Below are 17,793 nucleotides of genomic sequence, written 5' to 3'. Positions count from 1 at the left end.
GAGTAAAGATTGGGAGATAAGGCCAATTATCAAGAAGAATTTGTAAGCAATATAGCTATCTATGGCTTCCTATCTATGGCTTCCTTTAGAAATAATTTCAAACCTGAGAGCCTAAACAAGACCAGGGGTGTGTTTCAGTTAAGACTAAATGAGAAGTTAGTAATACTTAAAGCTTTTGGTAGTCAACAATTCTAGTCATAGAGTCTGCCTTGAGAGATTCAGGATGCAATATCCAATGGGAATGATGACCAAGGAAGGTTTTCTATAGCATGTGACATCTAAACTCTAGGCAGAAAGAAAACTGGGGCTATCCAGGTGGAGAGAAAGGTGTGAGTATAATAGAGTAAAAGTGACAGCTGAGAACCCTTCAATGCCATTCAACATGCCTGTAGCTTACAAGAAGAATGAAGGCAATCAAATTCTGCAACCACCAAGATCAGAACAATCAGAACATTCAAATTCCTGAATAAGACCAGGCTGTTGTTTAAAATGATAAAATACATATCCCAGAGGTGTTCAGGCAAAGACTGGTTGGCCATATACCATGGACACTGGGAAGGAGAGCCTGGGAACCACCTGGGTGGATTGCTTGAAGGGCATTCATCTTGACTTGGATGATGAGAGACCATGACTAATGCTCCTGGGCTTTTTCCTGCTCTCTAGATGGCAGGTGCTTGGCCCAGTACCACATTCTGTCCTGGCATGTGCCTTAGTACATTCATTTATGTAAATATCCAATTGGCAGCCACTAAAAAGTATCAGGGATATCGTCAATTTTGATGTCTTTTCATAATTTCTGGGTTTATTTCTCATCCAAAGGTATTTTTTCCATTGGCTGAACAAACTTTGGGTGGCACTGAAAGTCAACTTGAGAATTTTCCAACGTGAGAATTCTATTATAGCTTTCAAATCAAGAAACATAAATCCAGTACTCTTGGCTTAAGAATGCTGAGAATTTTTTAAGTCAGTGAATAAGTAGAGAGTAAGCTTTCTGTTGAAAACCATTAAGACTGAAAATAAATGCTATGAAACACTGTAAGAGATAACTCATGTCCTAATGTTTGGTACATTACTATGCAGATAGGACAACATGCTTGAGGAGCCGCACGCAAAGCACAGAACAGCACCAGATACAGAGATACAGAAAAGAAGACTACAAGATCCAGGGGGGAGGACAGTGAAGATGAGAAACAGGCCAAGAGGGCAGTTAAATACTTCCACATGTTATGTGGTTATACTGGACACACTTATACTGGAGAATATACTAGCATTCTCATTTCCCATTGGTGCATCACTTAAGTTACTATTTCACTTCTTTTAACATGTGCTAACTATATACCCAATGGTCCCTATGAGGAGCTACCCATAATAAAAGAAGACAACTGCAAAGATAAAAGGGGTGGAAGGGCTCAGAAAAATCAGCACTTTATAGAATAATGCTAGCAAATGCACATTCAAATGGATTAAAAAAAACGATAAAGTGGTTCTCTTAACTCCACAGTATAAGCAGAACTGTCAAATTAGGGACATGAGTATCACTATCCTATTTTAAAAATAGTTTATTGACTATCTGAGAATTTCATAAACTGTAGTTTGACCATAGTCATCTCCAACTCCCTCTGCTAACTTCTTCCAGATCTGTCACTATCTCCATACCATCCCAAATGCCTTCAAAATAACTCATCAACTCCAATTTGTGCTGTCCACATACTCCTGTGTTTGGGAGCATCCACTGTAGAGCCACACCCCTAAAGAAAACTGATAGCCTACTCCAGAAATCATCAATGGTTCATAGTAGCTTATTAATGGGAAAAGGCTCGTGACTCCTTTTCCTCTTTCAAGCTAGGATGATGAATAGCTTCATCTTAATGTGGGTCTTATGCAGACAACCACAGCTGCTCTGAGTTCATCAGTGCAAGTGGTCCTATCATGTTCAGAAAACACTGTTTCCTCCTATTTTTTTCCAACCAACAACTGATGGGGGATGTCCTTTTATATTCTGTGAACATACGTTTCTCTTATTGGCTGGTGAATAAATGCTGATTGGCCAGTAGCCAGGCAGGAAGTATAGGCAGGGCTACCAGACTAGGAATGCTGGGAAGAGGAATAGAGACACCTTGTAGCAGCCAAAGGAATAACATTATGGAGCATTATGGGGAAACTACAGCCTCGTGGAAATACATAGTTTAATAGAAATGGGTTAATAATTAAGAGAGAGCTAGTCCACAAGGGTCAAATGATCATTTCAGAGCGATCATCAAAGACCATTGGAAAACACAGATATTTACATGTTATGGTCCATATTTACTGTTATGATTCATAACAGTAGCAAAATTACAGTTATAGAGTAGGAATGAAAATAATTTTATGATTATTACCAGATAATAACCAGATGAGGAACTGTATTGAAGGTCACAGCATTACGAAGGTTGAGAAGCACTGCTATATACGAACATGGAAGAAAGAAGCTTTTGTTCTTTGATAACTTATCACCTTGCTAGCACATCCATTCCTTCACTGGCATTAGAGCTTATTTCACTGGTATTCTAGCATCTACTGAAGACCAGCTTAGACATCCGGCCTCATGGACTGAGCAGCTTCTGGCTTCTTGGACTTTCCATTCATAGCTAGTCATTGTGGGATTAACTGGGCCACAGCTTGTGAGTCATTCTAATAAATCCGTCCATCTATTTATATCTGTATCTATATCTATATTTATATCTATATCTATCTATATCTATATCTATATCTGTATATATGTATGTATGAGAGAACTAGCCAATAAGAAGCCTGAGCCATTGGCCAAACAGTTTATAATTAGTATAAGCCTCAGTCTGTTTATTTGGGACTGAATGGCTGTGGGACCGGGCAGGACAGAAACTCCATCCACAAATGGCTCTTAAAAAATCATTCTGCCTTCTTCTCAACAATGGTCACCAAACCTTGGAGAGGGGAGTGTTATATAGATGTCCCACTTGTGGCCGAGCACTCCACTGATCCCACTGAAGTTTGTTCTCTGCATTTTGAACAGTTTTGTGTTTCTGTGTTAACAATCATCCTTTGTGGGATACTTTTAAACAGGGGGAAGATAAGTAGATGTCCTTCCACTTTCTCAAATAAGAAATAAAAAAGATGTAGACTAATTCACCTATCATGTGGGAGACTATTTAGAAATAGGAAAATCAATACAAAACATGTGCCAGGGATATTTCAAAGATCTCTGTTCCTTCAGACATGTAAAGCACACACATTGCTGTTGCATGAAATAGACCCACAGAAACCCTTCATACATAAATTCGAGGCAGCTTTTAAAAATATTTTATATTCTGGGAAATTGTGAGTGCTTTGCTCATGTATATAAGTCTTTAAAGCTGACAGGAGAAGCAGTCATGCCCAGTTCTGGGTTTGAAGCCAGGGGGGTTGGGGCGATTTAGCAGCTACCACAGGAATACTCGGCACAGCCAGGGGATGAAATCTCCTCCAACCTGCAAAGAGTCTTAACTGTGCATAAATGAGAATCTGAAAGCTGCCTGTGAGCTTAAAACAGAGCCTCTTCATCAGCATTCCAAAGCAGGCCCCAGGAAGCTAGGCTAGGGAAGGAATCTTGCAAGAGGAGAAAAAGAGGTGGATTTCTTTCCTTTAAACCTAATCTGATGATTTCAATCTATATATCCTAATGTCTCTCCAGTGTTCTGACCATCTTACTTCTTTTTAAGAATGCTACCGCAGGGAATTAACACAAGTAACTTCCCATCTGATTAAACACATCTGCCATAAACATAGGAGGTGCCTCTGAGCGCAATGGAATTATCAGAACTCCTGATAGAAAATTTACAGAAGCTTGGAAGCACTAGTGGGTTAAAAGACAGCTTTTCTTAGATTTTACAACAACCAAGCTGAAAATCTAGTTATAACTTAATGTCCTTGAAACAATGGCATAAGAAAAATATTAATATAGTGGAATTGCTCATAAAAGTACAAATCCAAAAGTGTTTTAAGGTTATGTGTAAATTTCAAATGGAAGGTTAAAAATCAAGGTGGGCATGCAGGCACATTCCTGCAATTCCAGCACTCTGAGACTGAGGGCGAAAGGGTGCTGTAAGTTTAAGGACAAGTATGTCTCTTTGCAAGTTCCAGACGAGCCACTTGGTGAGACCTTGTCTAATGAAAGCTTAAATCACTCCCTCATACAAAAGTTAGCATGCATTTAAGATATTTATTTGATTTATTGCTGAGGAAACCTTTAAGTTGCAATAATTAGTTCCAAAAAGAACCCAACAGCAGACACAAGTGCAGGTTGGGATGACTGAAATCAATGGACAAATGCAAGGCCAAGCTCACTTTTCCACAGAGGCTGGGGAGTCAAGCAAACCTCTGTGGGACATCATTTCCATGTAAATAGATACAAATTTGTTCTACCAAAGTCCCCCGCTTTTCCTCCAGGGATATATTTTAAAGTCTTTCATACTGAACCCTAAAAAACTGTCATCTATTTTCTTATGTGTATACCTATGATAAAGCTGAGCTTATAAATTGGCCATAGAAGAGTAACCAATGAAACATTACAATAAAAGCTAGGTGAACACAGTATCTCCCAAACACAGCTGTTTCCACTAAATATTGGCAGACTATTGTTGGTTATTAGTAATTAATATCCTGTTAGTAATTAAAATCAGTATTTAAAGCAGAAGGGTAGACAAAAGCCGGAGGCTGGTGCACTTAGTTACCTAAAACCCAGACTTGGAAAACAGCTCCTTCCATTTAGAATCAGGTAACACAATGGTGTAATGGTATTTTAAGGACACACACTTGTCCCCCCCCCCCCCCGCCACATGGATCCACGATTGCATTATTTCCGTATTTCTCAAACCCACAGAGTGGTGAATGCTCCATAAACAAATGCTAAATAGATGAAAGCCCACTATTTGTCAGCATTAAGTTTGGCCCTTCACACATACCATCCCGTTTAATCCTCCCAATAACCCTTTAAGTTAAACATCGCTCTCATGCTACTGATGGGGACTAGGTTGTGTGACATCAAGCAGCTACTGTGTCTTAAAGACTGGGGTAAAAAACAATGAGGATGATTGGACGGAGGAAACCGACCTACTGCTTCTCCCCTTCTGTCCATGTAATGTATGCTCCTTTTAATTACCATCATTGGACTGGCTGCCTGGACATCGAGGGGTGTTTGTGTTTTATGCTGCATTGACAGGACATGCTCCCACAGTGAGCAAGAACCTGTTTCTCCTTGTTTGAAGAAAAATAAATGAACAGCATCCCTCAGAAGACAGGTAAATAATCTTGTTCATGGCCTTTCAGATTAACACAGGCTATGTACCAGCCCAAACTGTTTTGTTTCCCCTTTGGGCACTGCTTTCCCAGTGTTCAGTAGAATAGAGCTAGAGATCAACACGGCTTATACGTGTGGTCTGTTTTCTCAGAAATCAGGACAGTGTGTAGGAGAACTGCAGCAGTCCACATTTATTGCATGCTTCCTGCTATGTGGTCCATTTTCTCAGCAGTACCATGAGGGGGGGTGGGTGCTGGAACTAGCTCTCTTGCAAACTGGAGTGCACTGAGCACACTGGGAATGCGGCAGGTCTGGGCTTTGACCTATTCCTTGCAGCATCTCCTGTCATTTTTCCAAGTCACTCTACTGGTTACACAGGCTCTTGACATCACGTTTTAGTTGGTCATTGCTGTTGTTCTGAGGCAGGGTCCCATGTATCCTAGGCTAGCCTGTGACTCACTAGATAGTTGAGGATGACATTGAGCATCTGATTTTCCTGTTTCTACTTCTCGGAACATGTCAAGATTATAAGTATGTACAACCACCGTTGGTCTGTGTGATGCTGGGGCCCAAACCCCAGGCTCTGGATAGGACTGCCTAGGCAGTCTGCCCATTTAAGTATGCTCTTAGCCCTGTTTTTATTTTTATTTTTTATGAACTTCCCTTCCCTGGTTATCATCACAGACTCTAAGGGTACTGGGTTTCCCACAGCTTGCAATGTCAGGTGGCCAGCTACTGCAGACTGGAACAAATTCTGGAAGTTAGTTTCTGGTTACACGGGACTTGGGATGATTTAGGTACTATATGTTCATCCTGAGAGGAGCAGAGGTCAGAGAACAAGGGAAGGGAGTGGTGTTCTGTGGCTTTCAACAGGTGAATGTCTAAAAGATATGGACCAAATGTTAGTCTGAAATCATTCTCTCTGCCCCCCAAGCCCCTAAGTAATTCCCTGCTTTCTTTGTCTGACAGAAATAGGTTAATCTTAGAATAAAGTCATGAGGTTTCTTTTTCTTTTTTCAATTCCAGGTAAGACTTTACATAAATAAGAACATAGTCTTGCAGGTAGATGGGCTATCCTAGTGGCTTACCTATATAATTAATTTAATTTCCCCAACTCTGTGATGTTTTTAAGTACTATCTGTATTGTGGAGACAAAGAAGCAAGGTTGAATAACTTGCCAGAGTGAGAAGTTTTATCTTGAGTCACCCTGTATGGTGACTTAGTGCCACCACAGGTGTTTTGTGGAGACCAAAAACATGGTCTAGAGCAACTCTACAAGACACACCTCCATCTCATTCCAGGTCACTTAGCCAAGCAATTGGTTATTTCTTCCCCTCTTAGTTCATTCACTCTGAGGGTACTGTTCCCCCTCCTTATGTAAGCCTTCAGAAGACTCATCTGTCTCTTGAGGGTATGTCATAGTTTTTACCATAGCTGGGTAGTGGTGGTGCACACCTTTAACTCCAGCACTCTGCAGGTAGGAGGATCTCTGTTAGTTCGAGACCAGCTTGGTCTACAAAGTTAATTCTGGGACAGACAGGGCTACACAGAGAAACCCTGTCTCAAACTCCCCCAACACACACACACACACACACACACACACACACACACACACACACACACACACACACACACACACACACAGTAATACCACTGCTCCCAAGGAAGACCGTGAAAAGGTTTTGTCACTGCCATCAATCAGGAATTAAAGGACCATAGGCATCCATTATCTTGTGGAGAAAACTGCTATCCATCGGGCAAATAGTTACTGATGCAGTCATCACTGTTGGAGTAGAACAACAGACTCTCTGTGGGCTTTTGTTGTACATATACTTTAAGACAGAAACTAGAAAGTGAAATGCAGATTCTTCAAGGCTACGCACCCTCACTACTGTTAGGGTTCTAGGAATTTCATTCTAAAGGGCTATCATCAATGGTTGGGGGGGTACAGTAAATGACCCTTTTGGAGTCAGAAATTCACTCTTTTGTTAAATCAGCTTGAGCTATACCTGAACATGTTTATTTTATGTATAGTTACCCACTGCTTACAAAGCAAAATGCTAAATGTATCCAGCTGTATATTTTTTAAAAAATCTTGAGTGGCTAGAACTGTTTCTATGATAACTTTCCATAATGAATGACACGTTCTTGGTGACACCTTCTCCTCAACCTGGCATACCCCTTCCTTCCTTCTCTACAATTCAAGGGTGCCATTGCCTGCACATCAGACTGAGACAGACTAATGTTTCTCCAAGTAGAACATGGCTTTAGGGAAAGGTGTGCTGTCCAGGTTGCTTGGTAATCACCTGGGAAGCAATGTTTTCAATGAGGGGTTCAGTTTTCTATTAAAGGAAAGGAAGGTTCTAGATCAGACTCCTGGTTCTCAAGCATCCTTTCCCATAGAGCAGTGTTTCACAGTCCTGTCAGTCAGTGCCTCGCTGTGAAGGGGGGTGGGGAGGAGAGCTCTCAAGGTGCAGGTGGAATCTTGGCACAGGTCAAGTCCAGATATGGCCCTCCTTACTCTAGTGGGGAGCAGGAAGGTGAGGATGGGACTTTCTCACTCATGCCATCCCCTGCTGAGAGAAGTGATTGAAAAAGCCTTCTGGAACATCCTACCATCCTGCTTTTCTGATTCCAAATACTGCTTTATCCCCTCAGTGGAAAGCTTCAATAACCCCGATGAAAAAGTAGTTTCACTATGTGACTTAAATGTGTTCATCTCAGTGATGGAAGGAGTACAGCATCACTTCAGAAACTTAGACCACCTCAGGTGGGGACAAAGCAGTGTGTGCCTCATGGCTGTATGATTGACAGGACAGGACTGGTTTGGCAGCAAAGTGACTTCCCACTATTGATTCTTGTACATCATTAGTTGCACATATGTAGCTAATCAATCAGAAAAGTCAATAGGCTTGATTTAATGAAGGGGGGGCAGGAAAGATTCTCCCATGTAGAAAGTCTTCATCTTCACAAAATTGCCACACCAATCCTAAAACCGAGTTAATAGGAAAGATTTCTTTTCACTAGAAGTGACACATTCTTGTTTACTCTAGGATCCACCACTTCCTACCCATATAGTTCATTAGATATAAAAATCTCCTTTCCACCACTAACCACCCGATATGCTCAGTATCATGGCTCTTCTGGTTTGGAGTTTATTGCCTGCTTCTAGAGTCAACTTCTAGAAGGAATCTTCAGCAGGGAGATACTGTTTTGCTGTATGGGCAAGGGGAAACACCATGATGGGAAGACGAGGGGGAGAGGGAGAGTCTTGGATACGGCAGACTTTACCAGTTATGTCATGTTGTTTGAATGACTCACTGTAGATCTGATACTGATTTGGACAGTGTTTCTTCAACCACTTGCAGACATCCTGCTGGGTCCACAGGGCCACTGGTTTTGACAGCTTCACCGTAGCTGACTGTGGAGAAAGAAGCAAAGGAGAGTCTGTTAATATGGCCCCATGCCTGGAAAGGCACTGATTTTCAACATCCTAGCCTGCTTGGTAAAGGCTATAGCCTGAATTCCCTGAAGAGAAATATGTAGCTCTAGTTTCTTTCTAACCTCTGCAACCTTCCTTAATATTGAAAACACACACACAGACCTACCGACAGACAGATACACACACACACACACACACACACACACACACACACACATACTCAGACACGAAAAGGTGCAAGAGGAAAAGGCAAGGAAAATTTGACCCATTCTTGAGTTATTATCTCTACTGGGAAACCTCCTAGAAGTAGTATGTTTTATATATTGTAGCAACAAGATAATAAAGTTTCTACCCACGTGCTTATGTTTTGGGTGTAAAATAGCCATTTTCAAAAAAGCCTTTCTGTTTGCTGGAGGTATCTCTGTCTCCTCCCTGACATCCTGTTGCCTAGTAGAGCACTTGCCCCAGCAGGTGAGAATAATGGTTTCAGGACTGAATGTTAGAGGACTTAGATACCAGCATACTAAAAAGTGCAAGTCTGCCTGGGGGCACTGGACTCAGGGTGGTCCCATGAAGCCTAGGCACATTAGTCATGCCACAGTGGGAAAGCAAGAAGTCAATTCTGCCAGCATGCCGGGAATGGTAATAAGATAATGAGAGTCCTTAGGCTTTATATAGGAGCCAACTAGTCAAGGCCTTTTACTGCTCAATGGCTCTCCCAGGGAACTGATCATAAGTAATAAAAAATAAAAAATAAAAAAATTAAAAATAAATAACAGGATGTGAAAGGTCCAGTCTTTGATAAATGGTGGATTACAAATACATTTATTAATACGTGTTGGCTCTGTCTTTTCCCTCGTGGATCCTAGAAATTGAGGTTAGACTAGCTGAAAGCTCCTATGTCAATGATTTTATTGTTATCATTCTGACCCAGTATTTGTCAAAAGAGTAGGGCTGAAATATTGAGAATTCTTTAAGATATCTTCATTGGTACAGAGAGCTAGGTATTATTTTATTTTATTCCTCTTTCAACCTGTTAGATTAAGGCCAGGGGAAGGCCTTACGTTGGCAGGAGTGCAAATGATATATTCCAAACTTTTGTGAAGATTTTGTTTTTATTTTACAGAGAAAGACTCGCTTCAGTTTTAGAACATTTAACAGAAAGCAATAGGCCTAGCCAGAAATTATTCTTTGTTTACTATTAACCATTAGTTATGGTGAAGAAATTATGATACAAAATGTGTTTTCTAGTTTGTAATACCTAGTTTGCCTTTGAGCAATATTTAATTACCCAAGTTCCAATTTTAAGAAAAAATGTATTAAGAGAGAATGATACAGTTAGTGAGATGTTCACCAAGAGACAGGGAAAGAAGAAGGAAAAATGCACATCTCAGGTAGCACTTTTTATTAATATGTGTCTAACGGAATGATTCCTTGGGCCATCACATACAAAATAATTACAGATAATGCTCTCACTTTCTACTTTGTTATATGTGATGCTTTCAATATGAATGGCTTCCAGAGGCATCTACATTTCAATACTTGGTACAATAATTTGGGTTAAGATGTATAGCCTTGTTGGAGGAGGTATGCCTGGGATTCTCAAAGTTCCAAATTACATCTTGGATATGTGGTAGTTTGATACTGAATGAGTTAATGAACTAAGATGATTTTCATTCAACCAGTATTCTTGGGCAGGACTCAGTAGTCAGCAGCTGGCATCAGGTCCATTCCTGGCTGTTCTTTCTTGTGGTATACTGAACTCATGTGGCTCCTAATCAAATATGGCTGTCTCTGTCTACCACCCTTCAGCCCCATCTAAAGAGGAAGCCTTTTTTTTTTCTGTTTGAAATCGTAAGGGCTGTTTTCCTAATCCTGATGAGAGAGGAGAACTTTGGTCTTGAAGAATTCAAGTGAGCACATGTTTTTGTAGCTGCTAATGTTGAATTTTTTTCTTTTGCCCATCATGACATTCTTTCCTTTTGTGTGATCAAAAAACTAGAATTCGAGAGCTCTTAGGTAGAAGTGCACTTTGTCGCATGTTTCACAAGTCAGCAACTCTGAATCTGGCTCTTCCTACTCTAAAACTTTCCCCTCAGATTAGCTGAATGAGTTTAGCGCTGACACATCATTACCCTGAAACTCCTGCAAGTTTCTTTCAAGTAAAGCTAATCAGATTTTTTGAAGACTCCTATAAACCAGTCAGAGAAGACAGTAAATTAGGACAGGGAAGGCAGGGAAGATGAAGATGATGCTTATACATCAATATATTAAACTTCCTTATCTGGAAAGGTCATCCTTTAACTTGCTCATTTCCTGAGGAACAGAGGACTTGAGTCCATCAGCTGGGCTTCACATGATGATTTACCCAAACTTGTCAACTCAGAGGCAATCCTCACCAACCTGTCATGGATGGTTTTCTTAGATATTTTCCTTTTCATCAGAAACTCAGTGGTTCGAATGCTAACACTCACTTTTCCTTCTGAATATATTCTGTTCTAACTAACTATGAATTTGGAGATACCTGTTTAAAAGGAGTAAACTCAGACTGTGTGAACTTACAGGGCTAGTCCCCCATGTAACCATGACAAGTGAAATATGGGACATGAGGCTGAGTTCCTACCACTAAAACCCACTGTTTAACATCTCTCTAACCAATTTTGATTAAAAGTCATGACCCTATTTGTCAGCTAATTCTTAACCATGATTGCATTGTTAAATTATTAGTTTGCTACACATTAGCTTCGTAAGGGGTAGCATTAATGAGTCGTAACGACAACCCCCCAGTCTGCACTGGTTTCTACATGTATTCTTCTTCTTCTTTGTAACACCAAGAGGATCCTCGCTCATAGTGCCTTGTGGAAGCATCCCATTGACTCTATCCCAGCCTCAGTTGAGTTTCGAGAGTGAAAACCATAACCCGATGCCCTTGAAGAGCTGACACTTTACTTCTGTGTATGAATTGGAACAACAGGCTAAATCTAGCCCCATGCATGAAATTAGCATATTGCCCTTTCCAGAAGGTAGGAGGAGCAGCAGGTGCGTAGGTGTCTCATCCTCACACTGCCCTCCTTCTCTCTGCCTTCCAGGGCTCACACTCCTCTTTGTATCTATCACCAGACGATCATTTTCTCATTTCTAAAATAGCTGCCAGGTCTTCTTTTTCCCTCACAGTAGGAGACTAAACCCAAATAATAATAGTCCAAACAGCTGAGATAAAGCATTTCATATCTGCTAGGAACAGTAAACTAATAGAAAAAAAAATCCTGCCCAAGGGCAAACATTAAAAAAACATTTACCCTCAGTTTTCTTTCTGCATGCTCAGTTTTACCACACCATTCCTCGATTTACAACCCCAGAGACAATTTTGGTTTGTTTTGCTGCCCTGAAAGAGGCCTGAGGCAGTTTATTATCTTAACCTCTGTGCACCGTGACATGAAGCAGGGGTCCAGACATTTCCTTTCTGAACTAGTCCTGGTCTTTATATTGACAAAATGAAAATGCATTTCAGACACTTTTACTTTCTCTTGTACAGGGAGACTTCATGCAAGACTCCTAGCCTGAGGGAAAGGCTCCTTGCAAAATATGACTATTTTTGCAAATGTTTTTTTTAATTTTAATTTGTCCATATGCAATAATTTCAGCTGTGTTTTATAGTAATTTGTAATTTGTGCTTGGCCAGAAAGTAGTTTTATGCACTAAATTTTGTGCTTTCCAAGGTAAAGATGAAGCTTTTCTGCTAAGTAATGAAATAATTAAATGCTTGAAAGAAATTTAGTATTGAAAGAACAAATTGAAAAGTGCATTTAAAGCCAAATTTTATTTTTTAATCTAATTACTCCCCCCTCTCTCAAAAGATTTCAATACAAATTCTCTCTTAATTTACTTGGTTTTGAGTTATAAGAGAACACTGTAATTGCAAGCATGTAATTACTGTGTAAAATCTCTACTGAATGAGCTTGTGTGAGCCCTAAATGTTTGATTGAGAAAAATCAGAGAGCTTAGCTTTTTAAATAGTCGTTGGTGGGACAAAATAAGACTCATTGACAACTATTAGAAAGTGGTAAACGTGACTTCAGCATCTCATTTTATATCAGGTCAGCAAGCTATAGGAGCGGCCTCTTTTTCCTTTCTTGTAATGCCCCGTCTTTGTTACCAGTCTCTTTCTGTGATAAGACACCAAGATCAAGGCAACTTAGAGGAGAAAGAGTTTATTTGAGGTTTACCATTTCAAAGGGAGAGTTTCATGACCATCCCGTGGGGAAGGCATGTGTGGTGCTGGAGTAGTAGCAGGGAGCTTACATCTTGTGACCTGACGGTGAGACAGAAAGCACACTGGTTAAAGTGTGGACCTTAAAACCCTTCCCGAGGGACACACCTCCTCCATCAAGGCCACACCTAATCCTTCCAAAACAGTTCCATCAACAGGGGACCAAGGATTCAAATATATGGGTCTGTAGGGGGCCATTCTTATTCAAACCATCACATACCCTCCATTTAGTTCCCTGTCCTCTTTTGCTGACTACTCTTAATTGTGTGTGCCATCACAATTAAGACTGCAGAAAGGAGGAGGAGAGGGGAGAAAGTGGTGAACACATTTTTAAACAATAAACTGTCAGCGTCTCCTTTGGTGGCTTTAAATGCTCGTTCTTTCATAAAAACTGGCTCCAAATATCAGAAAGAAATGTGGTAGTTCACAACATGGTCAACACTTGAACTAACTAACCTTTTCACAATAACAGTGCCCACTTTAACTCTTTCATGGAAAGAGGATATAGAAAATTGTGAAGAGGTTCCTTAACTATTATATTCAGTTGGCAGCCTATGAAGTTCCCTTATTTTATTACTTACTATTATTTTGTGGTGTGTGTGTAGGAATGAGTGACTTCACTTCAGGATTGAAAATAACTACTCTGTGCTCTCCTCTTTTTCCCTTTTGCTCCTCTCTTTTCTCGACTGACTCAAGACCCTTCCTTAAACTCCACGCTTTTCATAAATAACTATCTGAAACTACCCATTCATTGTTAATGAGCACTGGCGAAAATTATGCCATCATGCCAAAATTTAAGTTGGATTTCATCATCTGTCTCACTAATTCTTGAGTCGTATCCTATAGCAAAAGGAAAACAGATTTCTTCGCCACTAGCTATACTGAATTTCATTTTCATGCCACATCAAAGATCTATGTGGATCTAATGATTTTGCTTTCAAAACAAGATCTGTGTTGATGAACCCCAAAGTATATTTCCAGCTCCATTTCTTTCCAGACTGTAGACTCCAATGTGTAACAGACATCTTTGTAGGTCTAGTTATATATTCAATCCATAAACATCACACTGAACTTACACAAGCTGGAGGTTCCATCCTTTCACCCCAAATTGCTCCACCTGTCACTATCAATACATCACAAAACAGAAATTCATATTATAGACTCTCCTTTGAAAGAGATTTCCTTCTCTTGCTGAGATTCACCATAGACCTCTTTGCTTTTCTCATATTCCACATGCAATACACTACAGAAACCTGATGGACCCATGATCAAGTGTATCAAACTCCATCTCTCTTATCAATATGCTCTCAAAACGCAATTGGAAGCAGAGCCATGCTGTACCTAGCCAACTGCATCTGAGTGTCTGGTGCAACCAAAAGAATTCTGTCTTCCCTTCGTCTTCATTTTAAACATTTCAAATGGTATACAAGGCTTCGCACAATCTCCCTGCTGTGGCTGCCCTCTGTATAGCCCGACATTGCTGAGCCAGTATGTGGGAAGCTGTCTTTTCGGGGCTGCAATTGGTGCCAGTCAGGCAGCCCATGGTTCATACCTGAGAGGGGAGTGTGGACCAAGAAGGGTTAGCTAAGGGAGTTAAGAGACAAAACAGAGACACAGGAATATTGGTAGGAGAGTCATTCAGACCATACCTAACACTGAATGCTGAATGCCTGGAATTTCTCTCTCTCCTCTCCTCTCTCTCTCTTTGGTTTTTCGAGACATGGTTTCTCTGTGTAGCTTTGGAGCCTATCCTGGCACTTGCTCTGTAGACCCAACTGGCTTCAAACTCACAGTGATCCAACTGCCTCTGCCTCTGCAGTGCTGGGATTAAAGGTGTGTGCCACAAAAGCCTGGCCCAAGTTTATTCTTTAACACTCTTAAGTACCCAACCGAAAGTGGGGACAATGGCAGAAGACTTCTATTATCATGTATAAGGAGTAAACAGACTTACTTCCCTCCGGGTATTTGGTAGCCACACTTGCCATCTGGCCTTCAGGGTCAAGAGTAAACACACCTGAGTCCAAGTCTGTTGTTTTTCAGATAAAGACCTCCACTACCAAGGCCAAAACATCCTGTAGCAGCCAAGCATATTCTTATGGGTATAAAGGCAGTTTTGAACTCTCTGACCTTTAGTCAAGATGCAATGGAACCATCTTAATGGTCCCTGACACCCTGCCAAATGTTACTGATGTCATTTTGATTATTCCTCTCCTAATAATTTCCTTTCTTACTATTACAGTCTTTTTGCCGTTGTTTAGAAGTGTCAACCCTGCCCACCTATTTGGCCTTGAATGCTCTTGTACCTACAGGGCTTACTCCTTACCTCCATCAGCCTTTGCTCAAATGGTCCTTCTCAGTAAGGGTTAGTATCCCTGTCTCCCTGCTTAGAAATCCAGCATCCCTCCCTCTGGTACTTCCAGTTCTCATTACCCCACTCTACTGCTTCTTTCTACGAGGCAGGCATATGCGGCAGACTACATAATTCAGTGATCTGATCTACTGTTTACCATGTGACTCCTCTCAGTGCCCTGTACCTTGCATATGGGTGGACATATTTCTTATTCTGTGAGAAATCACAAACTTTAGGACAGTGCCCTGCACCAGGCGCTCAATAATTACCTGGCGAACAATTGGAAGAATTGTCTGGAATGTCATCATATATCACAGCTCCTACATCCTCCAAGTGTCAGAAACTGGTTCAAGTCCCAGCTGTGCTCTTGACATTCTCAAGTTGAAGCATTCTTTCCTCCCATTAGATTTGTCTTGTACTGACTGAGCAGAAGTTGCAGAATTTGCAGAAAAAATGCAGAAGCTGTCTAGCACCATAATTCTTAGCAGCATAGCTCATATCTAAGAGTTTTAATCTTTTTTTTTCTTTTTTTGACTGACACAGAGAATGATGAGACAAGAGAAGTTTGGCATTTGGAGCCATGCAGGCCTTCAACGAAGGCCGGCTTCATTAACCACTAGTACCATGGATCTTGAGATGGTCCCTGGAACATTCTAAACATTCTTTTCACTTCAATATATACAGATAATTCTTACCCTGTGGTTTGTGAAAAGACTAGAAATTGTTTATCCAAGGCATTTAAATAGTACCTGAATACATACATACTATATGTCCAGAAAGAATATATTAATACATCATAAGCTTCTCCACTGGATTCTCAAGCTTGATTTGGCATGGCACAGTGGGCACTGGTGACCTGTGGAAGCCAGGTGACTTGAGTTGTGGGCACAGTGAAATAGCATTAGGTACACTGAGTGGATCTGGGGCAGAGAGGAGATGGAAGGGGCAGTCTGGGAGGAGTGGAGGGACGGGAAAACTGTAGGGATATACTGAATGAGAGAGTGTTTTTTTAATATTGAACCTTAAAAAACACTACAGAAAGACAGCTGCTAAAGGAGTAGGATTTAGACATTAGTCAATAAAGATGGATATGGGAGAAAGGTGAGGAAATACAGTAAAAAGAAAAGTGATACAAAAAGATATTAAATGAGGAGGTTTGATACATTTGCTCTTATTCAGACATTCTATTTATTTTGAGATCTACACAAATATGACCTTCTGAAGTTTATGAGAAGTTATGCAATGGTTTCTGCTTCAAACTCACTGTCAGCCTTCCCTATTTGCAAAGTGTCTTAGTCACATACCATAGACTTAGCTCATACTCCCCAGGTATGTCACACGGCTATTTATAAAGAAGACACACTATCCAGGTATGCAGATGCTGTGATCTACCCAGATGTGCAGATGCTGTTGTCTACCCAGATGTGCAGGTGGTGTGGTCTACCCACGTGCAGATGCTGTGATCTACCCAGATGTGCAGATACTATGGTCTACCCAGGTGTGCAGGTGGTGTGGGCTACCCATGTGCAGATGCTGTGGTCTACCCAGATGTGCAGAGGCTGAGGTCTACCCAGATGTGCAGAGGCTGTGTTCTATCCACATATGAGGATACTGCATAGTCAAACCTGACCATGCAGGGCTGGGGAAGGTGGTAGAGGGGTATTTATAAATTCATTCCAATCAGTATTAGAAATAATAGTGATTCAGAATATGGGAAAATTGCTGACTCCAGAAGAGTCATCTTGAATCTTTCCAACAGTTTATGAAGCACCTACCACCTCTGGCTTTTAGAGGAGCAGGCTTAGAGAAGTCAAATAGCATATATGAAGGCGTTGCTAATGAGTTTTAGGGCTGCATTTGGTATAACTGCAATAAAGTTACACAGCATAGAGACTTAGCTGATTAACTAGCTGTGTAACTGGACTCTAGTTTGATAGACATAACAGAAAGATAAAGGTCAGTAATGTGAACTGTGTTATTGACACTCCTGCTGCTCATGGCTTCCTTGATCACTCAGTTGAGAGAAATGTAAACAAACAGAAAGGCCATTCTATTGTCTTGCTATATCCAGGGCAGAGATAAGACAATCTGGCCCCCCACTATGACCCGTCCCAATTACCTTATGAATGGAGGACACAATTTCCATGTAACACTATTGAATGGCAATAATCTTTCTATTTCAGTGGTATTACTAGCTAAAGGACAATAAAAACATTTACTCTGTCCATAAGGTCAATTAAAATAATAAAATAGCTTAATATTTAATTTGCATGATTTTTAAAGGAAATGGAAGATAATGAATCCTACAGAACTTGAGGCCACCATACACTTTGTCCTAGAGAGAAAGCATAAGCACCCTAAAAGGGGTGTTGTATTGGAATGGAGAGTGGGGTAGAGAGAAACGAGTTCCAAAATCTGGAAGCATAGTGTCTGTGCGA

General features: G+C 40.7%; 1 protein-coding gene across 4 annotated transcripts in view; it reads right to left on the bottom strand.

Annotated features, from left to right (window-relative positions):
• The window catches only part of Samd12 (sterile alpha motif domain containing 12), a 432,434-nt gene that overhangs the window by 249,410 nt on the left and 165,231 nt on the right, over nucleotides 1-17,793 (bottom strand). For 3 of the 4 annotated variants that reach the window (XR_004771266.1, XM_027431412.2, XM_027431414.2), the window contains exon 3: nucleotides 8,585-8,714. Coding sequence is in view for 3 of the 4 variants with exons in the window: in XM_027431412.2 (XP_027287213.1) it covers nucleotides 8,585-8,714 (130 nt within the window). In the remaining variant the exon portion in view is untranslated. The remainder of the gene's footprint in view (nucleotides 1-8,584; nucleotides 8,715-17,793) is intronic. The other variant, XM_027431413.2, reaches the window with a different exon arrangement.

The sequence above is a fragment of the Cricetulus griseus genome, chromosome 10 (genome assembly GCF_003668045.3).
Source record: "Cricetulus griseus strain 17A/GY chromosome 10, alternate assembly CriGri-PICRH-1.0, whole genome shotgun sequence".
Lineage (NCBI taxonomy): Eukaryota > Metazoa > Chordata > Mammalia > Rodentia > Cricetidae > Cricetulus > Cricetulus griseus.
The sequence above is the reverse complement of the archived record's forward strand: the minus strand, read 5'-3'. Positions and strand labels throughout refer to the sequence as shown.